The 21,331-nt window shown below is 40.8% G+C and overlaps 1 protein-coding gene across 6 annotated transcripts in view; it reads left to right on the forward strand.

Annotated features, from left to right (window-relative positions):
- Positions 1-21,331, forward strand: part of LOC119655696 (ras GTPase-activating protein raskol) — a 426,106-nt gene that overhangs the window by 339,711 nt on the left and 65,064 nt on the right. Inside the window, exon 1 of one of the 6 annotated variants that reach the window (XM_038061703.1) lies at positions 998-3,063. The exons of the other annotated variants lie outside the window; for them this stretch is intronic. Coding sequence (XP_037917631.1) covers positions 1,908-3,063 — 1,156 coding nt within the window. The 5' untranslated portion in view covers positions 998-1,907. Of the gene's footprint in view, positions 1-997; positions 3,064-21,331 lie in introns of those variants that run through there. 6 annotated transcript variants of the gene reach the window in all.

The raw sequence follows: 21,331 nt of genomic DNA on the forward strand, positions 1-21,331 counted from the left end.
GTTGTTCATTCCTGCTGGCTGAGGTGAGGGCTCCAACCAATTCACGGAATGCAACCGGCTGGTTTGGGCGAGATTTTGTTGGAGGTGGAGGTGCAGGGGCCACCCGGGGCAGTGATTGTTTCATGGCTTGGGCGTAAGATCATAAGAATTAATCCACCATTAAATTCATGTCTCTCCCTCTCTCTCTCTTTCTGGTAGGCTCAGCTGAGTTAAATAATCCACACGTTCCTCCAGGAGTCGATTATCTTGCTTCGTTTAGAACGAGGATCATATGCGCATACCAAAACTCAATTTCTATCTAAAGACAACATAATAACCGAAGAGTATATTCTTACCCAGAATAGAAGATAAATTTGAAAATTATCAAAATACTGATCGAGAAATTGCTCGCTTTCTTCTTCCTTCAGTTGAAAAGCAGGCATTGATTAAATATCTACTGATTCCAATTAAAGACACTTAATCGCCTAGGAGGTAAATAATTCCCCGAATATCATCTTTAGAAAGAAATTAGACATTAATTTTCGTGGTTGTAATTTTAGTCAATTTTGAACCATATACAAGGCAGATAGAGGGGAGATTCTGAATCGATTTCCCCGGACTTTTGCATTGTCTACGGATTATTTGTTGTGTTTTCCTGAAAATAACCGTTTTTAAAGCAATTATTGTCCGACTACTGCCTCCAACTTATTCTAATCTAAGAAATCTCACAGAGAAATTAGTCCGATGAGTAATTTTTCGAAAATTCTGCATATAATTTTCCTAGATATCATAGGCCACTACCACCTTCCCTGATATTAATTTTAGTCGCATTTCACCTAATTACCCACAACAATGAAACCCAAAAGTCCGCTCATTTCCATCTATCCGGACCGCTCTCAATGCACCGCACTATCTGGAAAAGCGGCAACAACGCAAACTGGAAGGCTTGGAAGCGAGTTCTACGCTGCGTAAACTCTACTGAGTGGAATCTGGTCGAACGTACCTTCTGGGATGAAGTGCTGGCAATTGGGTTTGTGTAGTTCATGTGTGAAGTACGGGGACCGGCGAACAGTGCGCGGTCGATTTTACGTGGATAGTCACTGTCTCGAGGCGATTCCCATGCGTAGCCAGTTCAATTCGAGTGTCACAGAAAAAGATACATTTACCCTTGTTGGGTGGACGATTCTGCGTTGATCAGTTATCACAAAGCAAACCAGTATCGGCGGAAAAACTCCCGTGGGGTCAATAAAATGTGATTTTCGTGTGTAAGTCCTGGACGGTCTGGAACGGGAAGTGAAGCTTCCATCGTGCGCTCTCCCACTATCGATTTTCCTCCGTGGCGCAGTTCTCGTTGTTGATCATTTTGTTGTTAGTCGGCGCGGGCTCAACTCAGCTCGAATTGCCGCAGCCTCGAGCGCGGCAAGATCTTTCAGAAGCGAAAGAAAATCCGGTTTTCCTCCAAGTCGGATTCGTTCTTGATGTGGATTTCTTGTTGCATATCGAGTTTTTGTGATAAAATTACCGTTGTTGCTTTTTCACATTACGTATCTTGTTATCCGACGCGGTAGTGAGAAGCGGTCGAAAAATAGTTATCAGATTCGAGTGCCGCGAAGACTTGCGTAGTGGCTGCCTAGTGTTGGGCTTAGATAAAAGTAGGAATAAGTGTTGGAGGTTTCGAGTGGAAACGGTGTTAATGTTGCTCAGTACTGTGAAAAAATCTGTCCCGTTGTTCATCGTATTAATTCTGTGTCGAATGAATATTGAGGTCGAAACTAATTCACTTGAACCGTTTGAAATGCTTCGAGGTGCTGCCCCCTAAGAAACGTCCATTTCTGTCTGTTCCTGTTCAGTGTGTGCTGATCCCATGACCTCCTGCATCGCGGGCACGGGTAGTTCGGTTTGTCGTCGTCCGGTCGTTTGAGGTCACAATGCTGCAGAGCGCCGAGCAACCATCCTTCTCGTCTACGGATTCGTCAAGACGTCGATCAACCTTCTACGTTCCTCTCACCCGAACAGACGCTGATGAAAACATAATTGTAAACAGTGAAAAACTTACCTCCCTTCTGGGAAAACACTTAGCGGAATCTCACCTTTATGGGAAAGATATGAGTCCACCGTGCGGATTCAACTGGAGCCTGACAGACGCCCTAGTGGGTCATAAGACGCGAAGATCCGACAGCGTGAACAGTGCCAATAGTAGCCAAAATACGCCGAATAATGCCCGTTCAAAGCGCTATGGAGTAGTTTTGAATGGGATCAGTCTAGACGATGAGGATTACAACGATCTGCTGAAGAGGAGCACCTCCACGTCCAAAATACCTCCTGATTTGGAAGGTCATCGTGATCAGGACGAAGATGATGCAGAAATCTGTCGGATGCAAACTAATACATCAACCCCCATCAAGGACATGAAGTGTCGTTCGCGGTCAAACATCCTCTCAGTTCCCCAGACCTCAGAGTCCAGTCTGAACCTGGCCAGCAAAGTTCATTCCTCACCCTCTCGCTTGACTGTGAAAACGAAATCCAAAACGCTTCCCCAGAACCTTTCTCCCGCCGCGGCGGGCATCATATCAAACACTTTCCCACCGAAGAATCTTTTCCTATTGAAATCGACTCCAAAGATTCTGCCCTCGGCTGCGTCATCGCATCCAACTACAGCAACTTGTTCGGCAACTTCAGCGGCCGCCACAAAGAATTACTCATCAGATACTTCAGTGACGTCACCGCAAGTTACCCCGAAGAAATCTCTGAGTTTCATTAGACGTGCACATTCCACGAAACTTTCTCGTAGTAATTCCCTGCTCAAGTCGCTCACCTCATCGTCATCATCTTCATCGAAATCATCTTCCGCGGATGGCGGAGCATCTTCCATGCAGTATGCGGACTACAACGTCCAAACGTTACCGCTCGACCGTTTGGAGCGATTTTTGCGATCGGACAAATGCTTGGAGATTTTGCGGGAATACTTTCTGATAAAGGAATATGACCCAAACGACACGCAGGTGACAACGGAAGGAAATAGGACGAGAGTGAGGATAGTGAGTCCTGTGACTGCCGCTGAAGAGGATACAGCTGTGCATTCGGGTAAGTTTCTCGTTTGATGACTGATTGGTATTTCCCGGAAGGTTACCTGCAAATGATTTATGAAATCGAAAGTTTGTGCATAAACAAATATTGACCAAGCGTTGCAGATTATACTCATGCGATTTTGAGTAAACTCTTATCTGGGATCTTGTGATTCATGGAGTGATTAAAAGCCAGCCTCCTCATTCAACATTACAAATAGGGAAAAACAAAAGATATAGTCAATAAATTGGAAGTTACTTCTGGGCTAGATTGAGATTAGATATCTACTTTTTATGGGTAGTTTTTTGGGAATTATCTTCTTGATATTCACAAATTAGCGACACAAAGAAAGTTTTCTGATATGATCTGGCAAATTTTTCAAAGAGTGAATGATTTAATTTTTTGCAAATGGGAGTATCATGTTACTGTTGTCTGCATAATTAGCGAATTTTGCCGAATTACGATTTACTTCATAACCTTTCCTTTACCAGATCTTGATCGCCCCGCAAACTGGGAATTACTTCACTTACAGGGGAGGGAGAGGAATGGCTACTTTCTGTTTTTTACGCTGGAATTACATCCTTAGGATAATATATATATGATATGGCGCATCAATCATATCTACCCGCCATTGCTCGCGGTTTCCTGAAATGCCCTCCACGATTTCTCGAGATGCTCGCAATCCTCCTCCACTGTCTTGCGCCAAGCGCCCTTGTGGCGATCCACTCGTTAATCATCTTATAAGAGTGGATTCCACTGCATGGCGCAGCCCGCAATGCAATTGTCGCCCCTCGTTAAAGTGTGATCTATCCATTGCCACTTCCGTCTTCCAATCACATTGCGTGTGATTGGCACATCTATGCGCCGACCCAGTTGTTCGTTTCAAGATAATTTCAAGGCAGCGCACTCCGATGACATGACCCAGACAGCTATTGACGAAAGGTTTGAGTTTTTGTGTAACAGCGGAGTTCACTTTCCATGTGCTACTCCCATTTAGCAACACAGAAAGAACACTAGCACAGAACAGTCTCACCCTGATCTTGGTGTTGTCAGATTTTAGACAGGGCAGTGAAAGCGGATCTAGCGCTGTTAATGCATCGGGAACATCCAGTTCGGTATAACCGGCAGCAGATACTACGCTTCCTAAATATACATACAAATTGATCGACGCTTTCGGTACTCTGCTCATTAATGCAGCTAGGGAGAGTGCGATGACCCATCAGACTGATAGCGTTGGTTTTGTTGGTGTTTATCTTCAGTCCAACTGTACTTGCCTCTCTTTCCAAATCCAAAACCATTTGGCCAAGCAGAGTCATCAGTGTAGTCGAGGTGCTTGAGGAAACATAGTGAATTGAACTACTCCATGTCCCCCGGACAAGGCAGCAAAAAGTACGTCACTGATAACAAGACGAATAATATCTGGTGGGCTGCGCTTTAAACCTCAAAATCCTCCGAGATTTGACCTCGGTGCAGCACCTGACATTTTGCGCCAACATATGCTGCTTTAATACTAGCTATTAGTTTCTCTGGAATGCCCCTCCTACGTAGAGTACTCGAGGTACACTCTCTGTTCATGCTATCGAAAGCTTTCTCGAAAACAATGAAGAGCAGGTGCAGTGAAGATCTAAATTCCGCATACTGTTTCAAAATGATTCATAGGGTATTGATGTGGTCCGGAGCGAAAACCAGCATGCTCATTGTCGATCAAGCTTCCAAGATATTTGTTGATGCGTTTCAGGATTATTTTCACTATTATCTTTGCGATAGCAGGTAGCACGCAGTTACCCCTTCAATTGTCATCCTCAAAACGGTTCCCGTTCTTTAGAATCTTGACAATCAACCCCTTTTTTTGGCTCTCTGGATAAGATATGCTATAGTGTAAATGGGGATGCATAGTATTCAATGCATTAGTTTTATTTATTGCCGCGACTCATCGCGACCATATAATCTCATTTTCACTAATGGTGACCAGCGTTTGCTTGCACTGATTGTGTTCTACTATGGATCTTGTGATTTAAGCATTTGTTTACCACATTTTTCGATGTACTGGTTTATCTTCCTTGTGCGATTCTGAAGTACCAAAGTTTCCACTATATAGTATATACACTCCGTTTCATTTGTCGTGTTGCTACAGTTTTTGGACATTACATCTGCTATGCATTGGTCTTTCTCAAACGGGAACTGCATATACCAAGGTAGATTTCAACATAGTTGTATTACAGGCTTCCTTCTCCTATTCGGTATCGTTTTTAGCAAGGCTTTACTAGTCCTGAGTGTTTTGAAGCAAGCATTTTGCAGGTTCTGCTCAAAATTGACGTTTGTGGAATATCCCAAAGAGGTTGATTTCTTCGGTCTAACCGCTGTCATCATTTCTTCGCAGGTGAAGTATATTATTATGCAAGTACCTCTGCATCCGTAATTTTTGGTCTGTACCGTACCAAACACTTCTTCTTTCTCCTCAATAACACATTAGCCCTATACAGGAGTCGCCTCGATTCAGTCGCCACGTCCGCAAATCAATTAAGTCCACTTCCTCCCATCTTTTTCATAACTTGCCAGCTGGCGTTGCTCCACTTTAATATCTTTAAGTATCACTTTAATAAATAATCTAGTAGAACTTTCAGATTTTTTTTTATTTTCGTTTTTGAATAAATTATACAAATCATCGAATCTCGTATACATGTTCGAATTGGGTGCAAGATTCTCCTTAACTCCATTTGTTCAAATATGTTTAACGGCATTTGCAATCGGTTTGATTAGGTGTCCACGGTTTGTTAGCAAAGAATCCGCCCGCCTTTCGATTTCGTCGTGTTTCCTGCCATTTGATTTCGACTCAAATCTTACCTTTTACGCCTGTAAGAGGATACTTGTAAAGAAATGGGGTCTTCGACTGAGGGAAATTCCTTCGTCCGATTCCAACGTACGATTGTATTGTGTGGTGCCAAGCCCTGACCAGGAAGTATAACAGCAAAACTTAAAAGGATTCAAAGAACTGCATGAGTAGGTGCTACCGGAGCTCCGCCCGGTAAATGCTCCCAGTGTACACTTACACCTACTCCCCCTGGACTTCAACATAAAATACATCCTCCATCCTACCAGAAGTGCCTCGGAAATTCTGGACGTTCTTAACAGACTGCACTACGCGCTAGCCGAGCTTTACGAGGAGCATTGCCCAAGCAGGACAAAGTGGAGGATCGACTACGTGTTGCAAGGGTATGGCACAGTATTCCTCACCAATGGATCAAAAATGGTCTATGGAGTTGGTGCGGTTTTTTTTCGCATACGCGCAGCGTAGTTGAGTCATATGATCTCCCAGGATTCACTAGTGTATTGCAAGCGGAAGTACTTGAAACCTGTTGTGGCAATCTTATCCACAAGTGTAGCACAGTCATTCTGACCGACAGTCAGGCGGCCATTAAAGGGATTCTCCTATGTGACGCCCGATATTTCAACCATTTTTTAAATTTGTTTTTTTACAATAAAGAGAAATATTATCTTTTCAATCTTTTTATATGTTATTACTGGCATCTTGAATTATGATCCAAAATCAGTAATTTAATGAATCTAATAATCATTTGTATTTGTGTTTTTGCGGTCAAAGTGGACACCGTTAAAAACAAGTGGGTGGCTGGTGTGAAGAGCATTTCCATTTCCAGTAATCTATAATCAAAAATTCAAACGTTCTTTTAATCTGTATACTTGCCTCTATCGTCCGAACCACGATCATAATTTTATCTTACATAGTCAAATGGCGGAGTTATAAAGCAGAATCTTCAAAACTCGGCTTAATTTGTTCAAAAATAAAGATAAGAAATTATTAACGCAAATATATAATCGTAGTTCAGACCAGATATACTGACGTGTAAAATAATTCCCGATTGGAACAACAGGATTTTAGGTAAGCTTCCCACCAATTGAAAAAATGCTTTCAAAATATGTCACATAGGAAAACCTTGTTAAGGCTTTGTACTTCGTGGCGGCATCCACCAGACTGGTGAGGCAGTACAGGAATGCATTGAACAGTTGGTTGGCACGTTCAAAGTCACCCTCCTTTGGGTTCCCGATCATAAGAACATAGTGGAGAATGAGCGAGCTGCCAAACTGGGTGGGGACAGTCTGCGACCTGCTGGCGCTTGTTAGGAGGGGAATCTACTCGCCCTACTTAGCAGCCGCTGACTTCAGATTGCGAAGGCTCATAACCTGCGCCAAGTGAAGAAGGATTTGGCCTGCCTATAACGAGACCCGATCATAACAGAAGAAGGGACCATACCGGCAGACTCGGCACACCATACAATTCGCATTGAAAAAGCTACCGAGAAGAGGAAGGAACCCTTAGGCACTTTTTTCAACCTCTAGTTAGAGCCAGGCAGGACAAATTCAAAAAAGGGGAGTCCGTGGACTATAAAAGAGGAAGTAAGTTGCTTCCCAAGTGGTCCGGTCCGTCACCAAGTGGGTGCGGAATCAGGACTCCCAGCATCTTCAACAAAAAAAAAATCCTCAAATTTATAGTTTTTTTTAGTGCAAGACTCATGGAAAATCTGCAAACAGTAAGTGTATAGTTTGAGAGTTCAACACAACACAACGAAATGTCCTGAATTCTTTACAAACTCAGGACTAAATGTGACACCGATCATCACGGCGTTGATGCCGATTACAGTAAAGAAGAAATTGGATTAAAGATAAAGAGAACACAAATTTAATGAATTTGATTAGTTCAAAAATTGGCCGAGGCCTGGACTATTGGATGCTGCTTTATCAACTACGAAGACGAAACTTTAGCTTCAAGCCAGCAAATCTTTTGAGAGTGACCAAGCACATCCAATATCTCATAACCAAGGTATTACTTTCGCTAGTCTTTGAATGGAAGCTGTGCTGGTATTTTGTCACTTCAGTCATTCCAAGCCTAGAACTCCAATCTCATTCTCAAAAATCTTTTCTAAGTTTAACTGACTTTTCGAACCTTTTCAATAATACAGAAATGATTAATTCACAATATTTTTTTCGATGAGGTACTGTCCTTATAGTATTTGGGACTTGCCAATTTGTTAAAATTGTATCAAAATTTACATTTAGAAGTTGCAGGATTTCTCCCTAAAAACGAATATATCGAAGTGCAGCATGGAATTTAGTATAAGCGATAAAATAGTAAGCACTCATTTTTGTTTGGCAATCAAAAGTGCACATTTTAGGGAGGCTAGTTTTCAGGTCGCACATCGGTCACAATTGGGTATACATTTTCCAACCAAGAATGGTGGCTTGACCACAAAATAGTAGTCAGATGAGTCTAAACCACACACTTATTTAACAATAAAGATATCTGAAATAATAAAAAACTTGTTGTTTCTTTTTCGTTGGAGTGGATATTTATTCTTGTAAATACCGATATTTCGGGAACCTCTTGTTCCCTTCATCAATGCTAACAACTTGCAAGAATAAATATCCACACCAACGAAAAAGAAACAACAAGTTTTTTATTATTTCAGATAATTAATCGTTGGAAACACCGCATAATTTCACTCAAATAAAGATATCGCTTTGACCTACATTGTGAATAATCCTATTTTCCAAAAAAATCTAAGCTTTTTATGTTTAAAGTTGATCTGTTAAAAATGAATTCAATTTGTTTCTACCATTCATCATCATCATCAACGGCGCAACGACCGGTATTCGGTCTAGGCCTGCCTTAATAAGGAACTCCAGACATCACGGTTTTACGCCGAGGTCCACCAATTCGATATCCCTAAAATCTGTCTGGCGTCCTGACCTATGCCATCGTGTCCATCTTAGGCAGGGTCTGTCTCGTCTCCTTTTTCTACCATAGATATTGCCCTTATAGGCTTTCCGGGCTGGATCATCCTCATCGATATGAATTAAGTGACCCGCCCACCGTAACCTATCGAGGCGGATTTTATCCACGACCGGACGGTCATGGTATCGCTCATAGATTTCGTCGTTATGTTGGCTACGGAATCGTTCATCCTCATGTAGGGGGCCAAAAATTCTTCGGAGGATTCTTCTCTCGAACGCGGCCAAGAGTTCGTCTCCGAGGAATACATGAGGCAAGATCATTGTCTTGTACAGTAAGAGCTTTAACCCTATGGGAAGACGTTTCGAACCGAATAGTTTTTGTATGCTGAAATAGGCTCTGTTGGCTCACAACAACCGTGCGCGGATTTCATCCATTCAAAGGGAATAACCCACAAGTAGTTCGCGCCTCTAAGGCCAAACGATTAATGAGCCGTATTATGTCGGTGTATCAATAAAAAGATGATTTTTGAAAGATCATTGTGTTGTTTTTGAAAAATTTTCATTTACTTTGTGACAGGCATCTTGTGTATGGAAAAATGTAATCGTTGTAATTGTCTGGAAAAATCTATTTCCTAGGATTTGTTCTAAGTTGTGCTAATCAAACTACTTTCAAGACACCGGATTAAGTATCACAGTCGCAAATGTTCAGTAATATTCTAGTCTAAAAATTCAAATCAAGTTTCCCCTTATCACGCCGGGGAAAACTGCAGGGCCTTCCGTAAAGAAAATGTAGAACCTTTTCTTCTCTATGTATTTAAAATTAATTTTAATTGCAAAATATTCTCCATGCCACTTTAAAAGTATAGTTTTTTAAAAAATTTCTTGTTGAAAAGGAAGGTAGGGGCTATCCTGGTCTAAGACAATTACAAATGAAGAACTTCGGCTTCAAACGGTCCAATGTCTATTGACATGCTGACTAGAAAGCGGAACTGTTAGTGGGTAGGTGCAATGGAATCCACTATCTCAGAATGGCCGACGTGTGAGTCGGCCTAGAATTGCGCTGCACAGAAATGTGGAGGAATAGTGCAAACTTTTTGGAAAATCTTGCGGTGAGGGGTTGCTAGGAACCGACAGCAATGGCATATGGATATGGTTAACGCGGTAACCCTATATACGTATTTATGACAACCAAATCTAGTTCTGAAAGTAGCTCCTTCCACATGGCTCTAAACTGTTTGGCCGTCGATTTAAACTCTGAGTATTATGACTGCTTACCTGACTATCTTTTTTCCAATGATAGGTCAACCGAGCGAGATGGAATTTTCTTCTAAAATTTCCCAGAACGAAAGCAAGCGATCCATCTCTTGTCAGTGGTAGAGTGCCAGTCAATAAATTTCAAATAAATTATGATACAACGTACTTATTCCGATAAAACGATTCGTCCAATAGGAAAGGAGTTGCCAGGTGCAATCAATCGCTTTAAAGTTAAGTATACGAGAAAAAGTTGATACTTTCTTCTCAAAGTGGTATAATAACGAGAAAATGACGGAGAATGGAAAAATATCTGATGCCTTCAACACGCGCCGTATCTGCATATACTCCTTTCTTTTGAACAATATCTGTCTAAACAGTTTAAAAACAACTGCGAAACATATGTGGGTCATTCTTAATTGCTGCAAATAAAACGTCAGAACTCTTATTCTAGAAAGCGTTTGAGCTATTGATGTACGTAGATCTTTATTTTCTGGGTAAATAGTATGTGATGCGAGACTAGTCGCTTCTTCCCAGTAAATAAATATTTTATTTCAAGATACGAATAAGTCAGGATTATAGAAGCGTGCGTCACACCTTCCACTAGGAAGGGCAAGAATAAAATGTTTTGTTGTTAATGTAATTATTCTATGATTGTGCATTACAATTTACGTGCATATGACATAATGATAGCGTGTGCCGGTTCTAATTGGGTATCTCAAGGGGATGATTCACATATATATGGGAATTAACATTCGTGCCCAAGTTGTTTGGCAAGGTTCATATTTTTATTTCATATGAAGTCAGAGACTTGTATATCTAGATACAAGCGAGGAATACAGTGAAATTACATTCTCACGATCGGTTCGCGGTCCAGTTATTATTCTTTTCAACTGATTGACCATTTGATCAAACAGATTCCAACGCAAGTGGTCGTACAGCTGTTTCACATTAGAGTTTGTTTGGATTTAAAATGAACAATTGAATCATTCCAATAATTTGTGATCAATTAATTCCACGCTTTGTTGGTGCTATTAAAGACTCATAAGTTATTCCTTTGAAAAACAATACGCGTCATGACTTTAGTATTTGAAAACCTCGGAATACCAGTCAAATATTTCGGCATTGTCATCTCTACGATTGACTAGAAATTGTAAACGAAGCGCCAAGGTAAACCGGTTGTTCATTTTCGTCTCCTTAGTCACTTTGTAGTCATCTTTCGTAAACCCAACTCAAGTCTAGCTTATCATGTATCGAAAGAATATCGAATTTATTGCTTTCTCATCTCATCTTTTACACAACGAGAAATCCATTAGGATAATGTACCTTTTTTGCCAAAATATTTCGTAACCATCTATCAGTAACGGGCAGGTGCTAATAACAATAATATACCTCTCATGGCGTTGCTAATTTTTATTGATACGTAGATAGTGTTGTAATTTTAATTAGCGATTCGATACAATAAATAACAATAAATATGTATGTGCATTGCACTGGGTGTGGCGAAGAAATTATGAAGAATTATCTTTTAATTTTATTTTTCCGAGGAAATAAGCTGGCAACTAGGTGTTCCTAATTTGAATTAAAAAAAAAACGAATCAAATGGTATCTTTTTATAGTGAAAAGAGTTAGAGAAGTTGGGAGACCATTCTTAGTAGATTACATTTTTTGATCTCATACGAGTACCGCCATGCTATATTAATATAGTATACTGGTTCCAAGCCGAGGTAAAGAAGGAGGGTTTGAGGCAACGTACTCTGGACTATCCTCAGTAAAACAAAAATAAAATGCTGAGATCAGAAAAAGAGATAAATAGAGTATAGTTGGAGTTATTCCACTATGCTAAATACTACCTGATCTCTCTTGGCGACAGGTCACATGACAGGCCGATCAAGAAAATGCATACAATGTCGTTACAAAGCTGATGATCGGATTGAGTCACAAGCCTCGGAGAAATGCTAGGGCGTCCACCTCAGTCGACGCGGGAGGACGGCCCAGGGTTCTATCGAGAAATGGGCAAGGGTTCTTGACGTATGGACGGCGTCAGGGCGTTAGCAAGTTAGTTCAAACAAAACGAACAAAACAAATTCGTGCCTGTACGCTAAGTGTTGGTGCCCTAACTGGAAAGATCGAGGAACTCGCAAGAGTCCTTCGGAAAAGGCGCATTGATATCTGCGCTCTGCAAGGAACCCGATGCTCTGGTGCCAAAAGCTGCAACATTGAACGCGAACATGGCCAAAATGGCTATAAACCTCTCTATTTTGGTAGCCTAACACACAATATGGTGTTGGCATTGCTATCTCAGAGGGTTTCCGTGATGCCATTAAAGAAGTCGAACGATTTGATGATCGGCTGATGAAGCTCACCATTATATCAACTGATCGCACTATTTTCTTCACCGCGTACGCACGACAGACAGGTCGACCTGATGTCGAGAAAGACGCCTTCTGGCAAATTCTCGATGAAAAGACTTGTCACGAGCCTGCTGACGACTATATTATCACTGCCGGCGACCTAAATAGTCATGTGGGTGAAAAGGCAGACGATAACAGCTGCGCAATGAATACATGGTTTATCAAATAATTGTCTCATCTTCCTACATTTTATAGTGGGAACAGTAAAACGCAAATCGACTATATTCTCATAAGACGCCGACATTTTACCACTGTCACTAATTGCAAAGCCGTTCTCTATGAGACCATCGCACCTCAACATCGACCATTGATTGCCGTCCTGCAAATTAAGCCACCGATAAAACAGTGTGAAGAACGCACTGGCCCATGACGGATTTAATGATGTCGATTTGGTGAGAAGAAAGAGGAAACGATCGCACTCACACGATTACCGACCATTACGAATGTGGAAGAATCGTGGAACCAAATGAAAGAAACGATCCACAAAGCGGCTTTTGGAATGGTGATGTTGAAATGAAGGTCCATGAAAACAAACGCCTCTACCGCAAATTTCTCGACGATAAAACGCTTGATAATTGGCAAATTTATAAGAATGCCAACCGGGAAGCAAAGAAAGCAGTCGCTATCACCCGGGCGAACCATTACAAACTCTTTACGATAAACTGGACACTCGGGATGGCGAGAGAGATCTATATCTATATAGAGCTTCCAAAATGTCTGGTTTTATCCTACGTTCCTCGTCCGACTTTACCTCAATCCAGCCCTCCTTAACACTCTTCAATTCCCTTGTCAAAAACATCCTTGAATACTGCTCTGTAATCTGGTCCCCCTACCGCATCCGTGACGGCCGCGCTCTTGAAGCTGTACAATGCAAATTCACCCGGACCCTCTTTTACAAAAAGAACCTTCCACGGGTTGATTATCCGTCACGACTCCGCACCCTCAATCTCCCCTCCCTACAGCAACGCCGTATTTTCCTTGATATGTGTACTCTTTTCAAACTCTACAATGATCTGATGGACTGCTCCGCCAACTCGGATATTACTCTCCGTATCGCCTCGTCTCATGACACACGTAATGCGGAAATTTTTGATGTGCCCTTCGCCGAGCTCGAGATTTACTTTCACTCTCCGATCCCGAGGTTTTGCCGGTCGTACAATGCCCTACAGCTTGGTTCATTTGACTCTATGTCCCTCTCTAGCTTTAAGCGCAAAATATGTCATTTACTTGCTCCTCCCTCTGAGGACAATGTAATAAGAAATTTGCTTTCTGTGTATTGTCCTCATTAAAAAAATAAATAAATAAATAAATAAATATATCGACTTGCTAAAAGCCGTATAATATCAAACACTTGTGTTGCGTTAATGACAAGAACGGTACTTTGCTGATTAATCGTCGAGCCGCAACGGATAGATGGTGAGAATACTTCGAGCAGATTTCAACTGAAGAATTCACCCATCCTCCACTTCCACAATCATTGCCGACATTTGGACCAGTTCCACCTGTCAGTGAAACTGAAGTCGAGGAGGCAATAAAATGAATGAAATCGGGGAAAGCCACAGGACCTGACGATATCGCATCGGAGCTCTGGAAAGCGAAAAGCTAGGACCCGACACTGTGGCTCAGTGAATTCTTTAATCGGGTTATTCAGGAAGAAAGAACACCATCTGACTGGCAAGAAAGTACTACTGTTCCAATATGGAAAAAGAAAGGTTGTCCAGCAGAATATTCAAATTACCGATCGATCCGATAAATCGCTTCGTGTCTCTGTTGGTGTTCATCAAGGAAGCGCCCTCTCACCATTCCTCTTTCTTGTTATGGACACCATCACACGGGATATCCAACGTCCAGCGCCTTACACACTGCTTTATGCAGATGATGTTTTCCTAAACTGAATTTTTGACGACCGATCTCCACGAAACAGGCACAATCACAGCCAGCGGCAGCGATCTGCCCAGAACTGAGCGATTTAAACACCTCGGGTCAGCGCTATCAGCCAATGAAGAACTGCGTTATGAAATTGCTTCACGCATTAACGCAACCTGGATGAAGTGGCGTTCCACAACTTGTGTTCTTTGTGATCGACGTATTAACGAACGTCTAAAATCTAAAATTTACTACAATGTCGTCCGTCCTGTTGTTCTCTATGGTTCTAAGCTTTGGCCGACTATAAAAAATAATGAACGGCGTCTTGCGGTAATGGAGACGAAGATGTTGTGTAGGACTAGTGGCGTGACACGTTTTGATCACATCCGAAATGAGGATATCCGCGATCGAAATGGGGTTGCACCGATCGTGGAAAAGTTGCGAAAGAGGCGTTTTCGATGGTATGGTCACGTAATTCGTCCTAACGAGAATTCACTTGCCAAGATTGGTCTGAACGTCGAAGTGGATGGTAAACAACCAAAAGGCAGGCCGAAACAACGGTAGCTTAATACGTTGGATGGGGATTTGAAAGCCTCGAGATTGCACCCAAATCAGGCATTCGATAGAGCCAAATGGCGAAGCCGATCACGACGAGCCGACCCCGCTTGTGAACGGGACAAAGGCTGAAGAAGAAAAAGAAGATACGAGCAGAAAGAGCAAAGCGTTTACATAAAATCAAAAACTTCTAGTCAGAATAATTTTGGTTCTTTTCATAAAAGCAAATTTAACTCTCAATTCTTGATATACCGAAATCTACAGACATATTGCTCTCTACTTATCATAAATTTAAAACTGCTTTTTTCGAAATTGGATCCCATCATTAAATCTATTAAAGCGGAGAATATCAACATCTATTGGGCTTGGATGGTATTTCTAAAATCATTCTTGAAGATGACCTCATCCACAAAATACCACAAGAATGTAATTTCCTTGAGATAATCGTCTTTGCTTGCTGTTCAAATCTTTTTCTAAAATTCCTCTAATTTCACATTAAATTTGATTAGTTTTGTCCACACAATCTTTTATCTTCTACCGGCATCACATTGTTCAGAAGCCAACTGCTCGCACTTAGATACATTTGCTGAGAATCCAAATAATTTTTTATCTGAGTTTGTGTTGCTTATTTTTATTGGACAAATGGGGAGGCGAGAAATTCAAGAAAGCAGTTTGATCATCATCCCTTGACTAATCAACATTCCGCTTTATTCAGTTTTGTGTATTCTTTTCGACCCAACCTCGAAGTTTGCTTGGAAATCAATTAACACTGTTCGTCCCATTTATTGTTCGGCTAAATTGAAACTATTAATGGTTTTTAGTAGACGAAAGATGAAGATCTTGGGTCTGTTGGTTTTTGTTGTAATTTTTCAGCGTTGCTCTCTTTGATTGGGCTTTGATTTCTATTTCCAGGAAACAGGAAGAAATTAGTTTCACTTTCATTGTGTCTCTGTCGGGAAGTCGGACTCAATGATTGGTTTCTAATAATGACCCTTTATGATGGAAGCAAGATTAATATTCTATTGTTGTGATCAAAGTGCCGGTCCACCGGGTTAGGAACCTTGAATTTTCCGTCCAAAATTTAAGGTCGGGGGTATAATATGTTATGATAGTTTCGATGGAAAATCGCCTATCTCTCCTATCATTTGAATTATAATTTTGATAACACCTGGTAGAAGAGGGTTTTGGTAAATAGCTCGTTAGTTCGTAGAATTTTCAAGTTTACTAAAATCTATTGAAGTTTCTGCATGCCCCACTGGTACACCAAAGTATTTTTCAGTCGATTTCAAATTGTGGAAGTTCGATAATTACAAGCAGCTGCAAACATGATTGGTGATCTTGGAAATGCTAACTTGTATGTGTATTTCAAGATGTTGTTCACAGTATTTCATACATGATTAGTCAATGAAAACATCACACATGTTGACATCCGTTTAGATCCCGAAGCAACAAGAATAGAGCAAACCGGTCAATGTAAAGAATCATTTGGTAATTTACATCTCAGCAGCTTGAGCACCATATGCGGCAATTACTCTCTTTTTCTCGTTCATATGAAGGCAAGAAATACTGACATGATTGTCTGAGCAAGGTTTTTCTTTCAAGTGTCATGTAGGGAACCCTTTAACGGATGCCACCGCTTTTCTTGAACATTTAGCAGCTCATACGTACTTAGCGATGCCTTTTGAAGGTCTAGCAGATGCAAATCATTGACATCGATTGAGATTTACTGGTTTGGTTTTATTTGGATTCAGTCAAGTGAAAAACCCATTGAAGCGGGTAATAAGTAAGGTACCTCGACATCATTTAAATGCTTACATAAAGTGAGTCTCCGTAAAAACATTACATAGTAATTTCATCCATCACACAAACCTCACAGAAGAAAAAACTATGTCTCAAATCTTTCTCTTTCTCCATTTTCTTGCCACTGCATATTAGTCAGCCACTCAGTATCGAATGTTAGGAAATTTGTCCGTGGGGCAGTTTTTAAGAAGCACTCAGAAGCATAGTAGTGATGAAATTGAGTGAAGATAATGAGCGAGCAGCTGAAGAATGAGGCTCGATGGAGTAAGGGGAATAGGGCTGAGTTTATTTTTCCGCTTTTTGAATAATGCGACAGGTGAATAACTAGCGGACTGACTGTCAGTTGCCAGCTGCTGGGTTGAGTTTCACGGTAGACTTGAGATGATCGCATGTTTCGCCGTAATATTAGTTTGGTGGATATCAATTTCTGTTTTGCTAATTGAGGATTAGAGTAGAAAGTATGCCATTCATATATTTATTTAGTTACCTATTCAAATGAACAAGTTAGGCTCGATTTCACATTATATTTCAGTGTATGATGTGGGTATATTTGTTATTAAAAAGGGAATGTTCGAATAAGTTTTCGGTGACAATACCGAGTTGCCTATAGGTCTTGAAACCCAAAACAACTGAGACTGACATAAAATCGTTAGGAATTAGACCCAAAAACGAAAAGGGGAGCAAAAATATCGGCTTGACCAAGTAAGTGGGGCTAAACACCTCGTTCGAAATATGCGATTGGATCGAGTGAAAACCGTGTCATTCTTCTTTGGTACTTTAGCCTCAGCTGACGATGAACTTCGACCTTGGAATATCCTCTTACCTCAGTATATGGGATATGTAGCATAAGACAGCATAAGGCCTCCAGTTTCGTCCAAATGATTTCATTTATTCTAGACAAACCAAGAGTTCTTTGTATTTTTTTTCTAAAATATCTAACATTTTTTAAGCACTAACAACTAGACTGGCTATGGTAACCGACAGATCGCGGAACCGGGGTAGCTTTCGTTTTACACGTGAAGGCGGGTTAAAATAATGGCTTTGTGATGTGCAAACTGTCGTGTTTGGCTTCGAGCTGCTACCATTTGCTTTAATATACACTCTGCACATATTGAAAAAAGCTTGCAATTTTGAGGATGATATTTTCAGCAGTCAGTGAGCTGGCTGCTTGGTCGCCTTTCTTTGTGTGTTGTGTTTGTGCTGAGTAATTCAGCGTAGAATCTAGCCTGATACTTAGATGTCTGACAATTTGCGCTGCGCTGTTTATTTGGATATTTTTTTTAAAGGCATACAGTTTTTTCTTAGGAGAGGGAAATCAGTTTTTTTCACCACGTCGTGCTCTTCTAGCCATATTTGCATCCACATCATCACGTGGTGTCATAGGATAGTCCTTGTCTTCTTCAGTCTTTTAGATAATTTTTCATCATCTGCATAAGACACTGGGTTATTTTGAAATTGTTTTGTAGAGCAGCAATCGTGCCGCACCCCTTAGCACAATGTCCAATCTGCGCAGCATAGGTATTTCCTTCATCGCTCCTGGAGTTGATTTTTTGGGCTGAAATTATGTTTTCTGGGCTAGAACCCTCCAGCGACCTTGATTGCTTATTGAAGATATGGTTTTATCATCCTGTCCAACAGGTTTCTCCTGGTATGCAATATTGAAATTGGTCGTTAGGGTTCTCAATTCGTTTGTTCCTTGCTAATGAGAAGAGTTTTTGTCTTGCGCTAGCAATACCTTGTAACACTTCCGATAGGACTACATCAAACGCTTGGATATTGTTGTCTTCAAAAGTGCTTGTTGATTTTTAGAGCTCTTTATTAGTGGAGTGTTGCGACATTTCATTCGTTGATGATTGATTTCCTCCACTCCTCTGCTGTCGAAAATTGAGTTTGTGGTTTTGCCTCTGGGTTATTCACAAGGATCTTGCATTGAGCGATCTGCTTTCGAAGCGCAAATTCTTCTCATCCTTTTGGGTGCTGTTGCGGTTTCCAATGCTTTTTTGGCTATTTTGTAAGTTTTTTACCGTAGCAGATCCGCGACTTTTGGTATTCGTTGCTGTTGTTCCTGAAAAATATTCTTTTAAGTTCAACTATTATATTTCTTTGGACTACCAATGGGCTGCTTATTTCCTGTGATTATATTATACTCTCTATTTATGAGTTTGGTGAGTTTAGTCTTCGAAAACTTTCCAGTTTGCAACTACTCTGACTGGTCTCTCCGACAGTAGGGTATATCCGGAACTTTGCCTTTGCAATGTGCGAGGTGTGTTTATTAAATAAGGCGAATTGTGATATATTTAAAAAAATTAATAATTTTATTTATTCGTTATCCTCTTCAAAGTATTATAATCGCCAATGGTTCCAATCTTGAAGTAGGAATTCTTCCCAGGCGGTGTTCAGTTTAGCCTTCAATTTCTTCAGCGATTTTTTTTTATCTGCTGATTCGTGAAAATCCCATCCCTTTCAGGGTGGGAGGGTTTTTAAGTTTTGACTTTATCTAAAACATTACAAACCAGCAACGATATGTGTGTGTTATGAAATAGCTATGAATTGTTTTTCCACAAATCCGGGCGTTTTCTTCTTATTGCTTCACACACATGCCAACAGATAGGCTGGCTTCCACAGCAACCTTTCTAATAGTTACACGGTGATTTCATCTGTTGTTGAAGTGCTAAGATGTCCTTGACGAGTATTATCATTGACATCTTCTTGATCTTCTTCAAATTGCTTATACCACTTGTAAAAATTTCTTTCACTTAGAGTACTTTCGCCAAATGCCACAGTTAAAATTTTCACGATATCAAAGCACTATTTTGTTTTTTAGGCAAAACTTATTTACTCTTGGGGCTCTGCATTTATCTAGTCTCCACAATTGAAAATTTGGTCTTATTTATTGAACACGTTTCATTTTTTCATGGCCTGCGTTCTTTTTATTTGCCGCGCTCTGCGCTCTGCGCTCTGCGCTCTGCTTCTCTGTCCGGGCGGCGTTCGGATATGCTGAAACCCCTTTTTTTCTTGTGCCTTGGCAGTAGGTGAAGTGAATGTTAGTTTTTTTATCTCCTGTCCAGTCTGCTTGCAGGCCCATTATCCGTGGTCGTATCTAAATTAGCTATAAATTGTAAATCTTTTCTTCTATCTCAATCGTGAATGAGTTGAGATTTACAAGTTTCTTTGAGGTTTTTGAAAGGCTTGGGGGTTACTTTCTCTGTTTTGCCGGGGGAGAGGGTTAGGTTTTTGGGACGGTCCTGTAGGGGTGGAGTACTTCTTTTTTTTTGCGTAGTCTCCTTATAGGCTGTTTCCACTTCGAGCGACAAATGTCTGCTATTTGTCTGTCAAGAATTTGTTCTGTGCGCAGCTCTCTTGAGTGTTTCGTTTTCCTCCTCCTGCTCCTGTTGCTCGTCTTTAAATTTTTCAGTTTGTCTGCTAGGCTTACCTATCTGCAAATTTTCATAACTTCTAATAACTCGTCTAACTTTGATTTACCATTTTTTACACCCTTATTGTTGTTCCTCTGATTGAGTGGAGCCAGTTTATCTTTTTAGAAGTTCTATGGTACTTACTGCTTCTTTTTTCTTAAAGCAGTTTTAATCGTCGAAGTATTCTAGGGATCGCTGGAACTAAAACGTTTGGTTACTCCCTGTCATACTTTAAATGATTCCAGAAATCATTAATTTAAAATCTTTGTGGACTTAGTTGCTTAGCTGGAGATTCCTGGTCCGGTTTTTCTTAAATCCGGGTTAATGTGTATGTTTTTTCATTAAGTGCTTTGATGTTGCTCGTATGATCACAAAATGATCTGTTTCGGTTGTAATGATATTGATTTTGAAGGAAAAGTATGTATATCGGAGACTTGTCCTTTTTGGGGTAGGGATTCTTTACGCACTGTGAGAACTAGTCCGGAACCATTTGGCACGTTACTAACTCTCTTGCTCTTCCGCCTTAGGTTCGTTTCACGCATATACGGCTCCATTGTCGCTCCCAACAAGTTTGAAACGGTGTTTAGGGGAACCAAAGAAAAGTTTATGGAACCAAAAGCTCCCAGGACACGAATATGTTTTATCCGGTTTCAATACAGTTCAAATTCGTGTGTAGGGAACAAATAGCAATTAAGGCTTTCACACATGGACGGTTTACAGTGAGTGGATTTCAATGATTTATTATTAGAAGTTATTCGGATGAAATGAGCACTTTGCCTAATGGAATCGTATATGTGTGAAAGGGTTTTATTCAGTAAGGCTTATTTCAAGTTGTGGCCGAAAACAAACTGAATCGAATGGAACTGTATATGTGTGAAACCATCCTTAGGGAGCTTTTAAGCCAGGGAAAGGAATTTGTTAGCTCAAGGAACCCCCTGCCATCCGGTCTGGCCACCCGTTGAGCCCAATCTTCTTCCGAACCTGAACGTAATACGTAACAGTGTTCCATCTGCCAACACTCCTCTCTGGGTCTGCATATATTTGCTTACGAGCCTTATCCCACCTTTCACAAGGAAAAAGGGGCGGACGCTTACCATATAATTCACGGAATGTTTCAATTTCTTCTGTTTTCGATCGATGTTTTGGTATTTGCGGCGGATATCGCTACAGTGCCGACGGGAAAATTGTAGAAGTGCAGTTACAACTAGAGTAGTACCACTTTGAAACGTGGGCGTT

Source organism: Hermetia illucens, chromosome 4 (assembly GCF_905115235.1).
Source record: "Hermetia illucens chromosome 4, iHerIll2.2.curated.20191125, whole genome shotgun sequence".
Classification (NCBI taxonomy): Eukaryota; Metazoa; Arthropoda; class Insecta; order Diptera; family Stratiomyidae; genus Hermetia; species Hermetia illucens.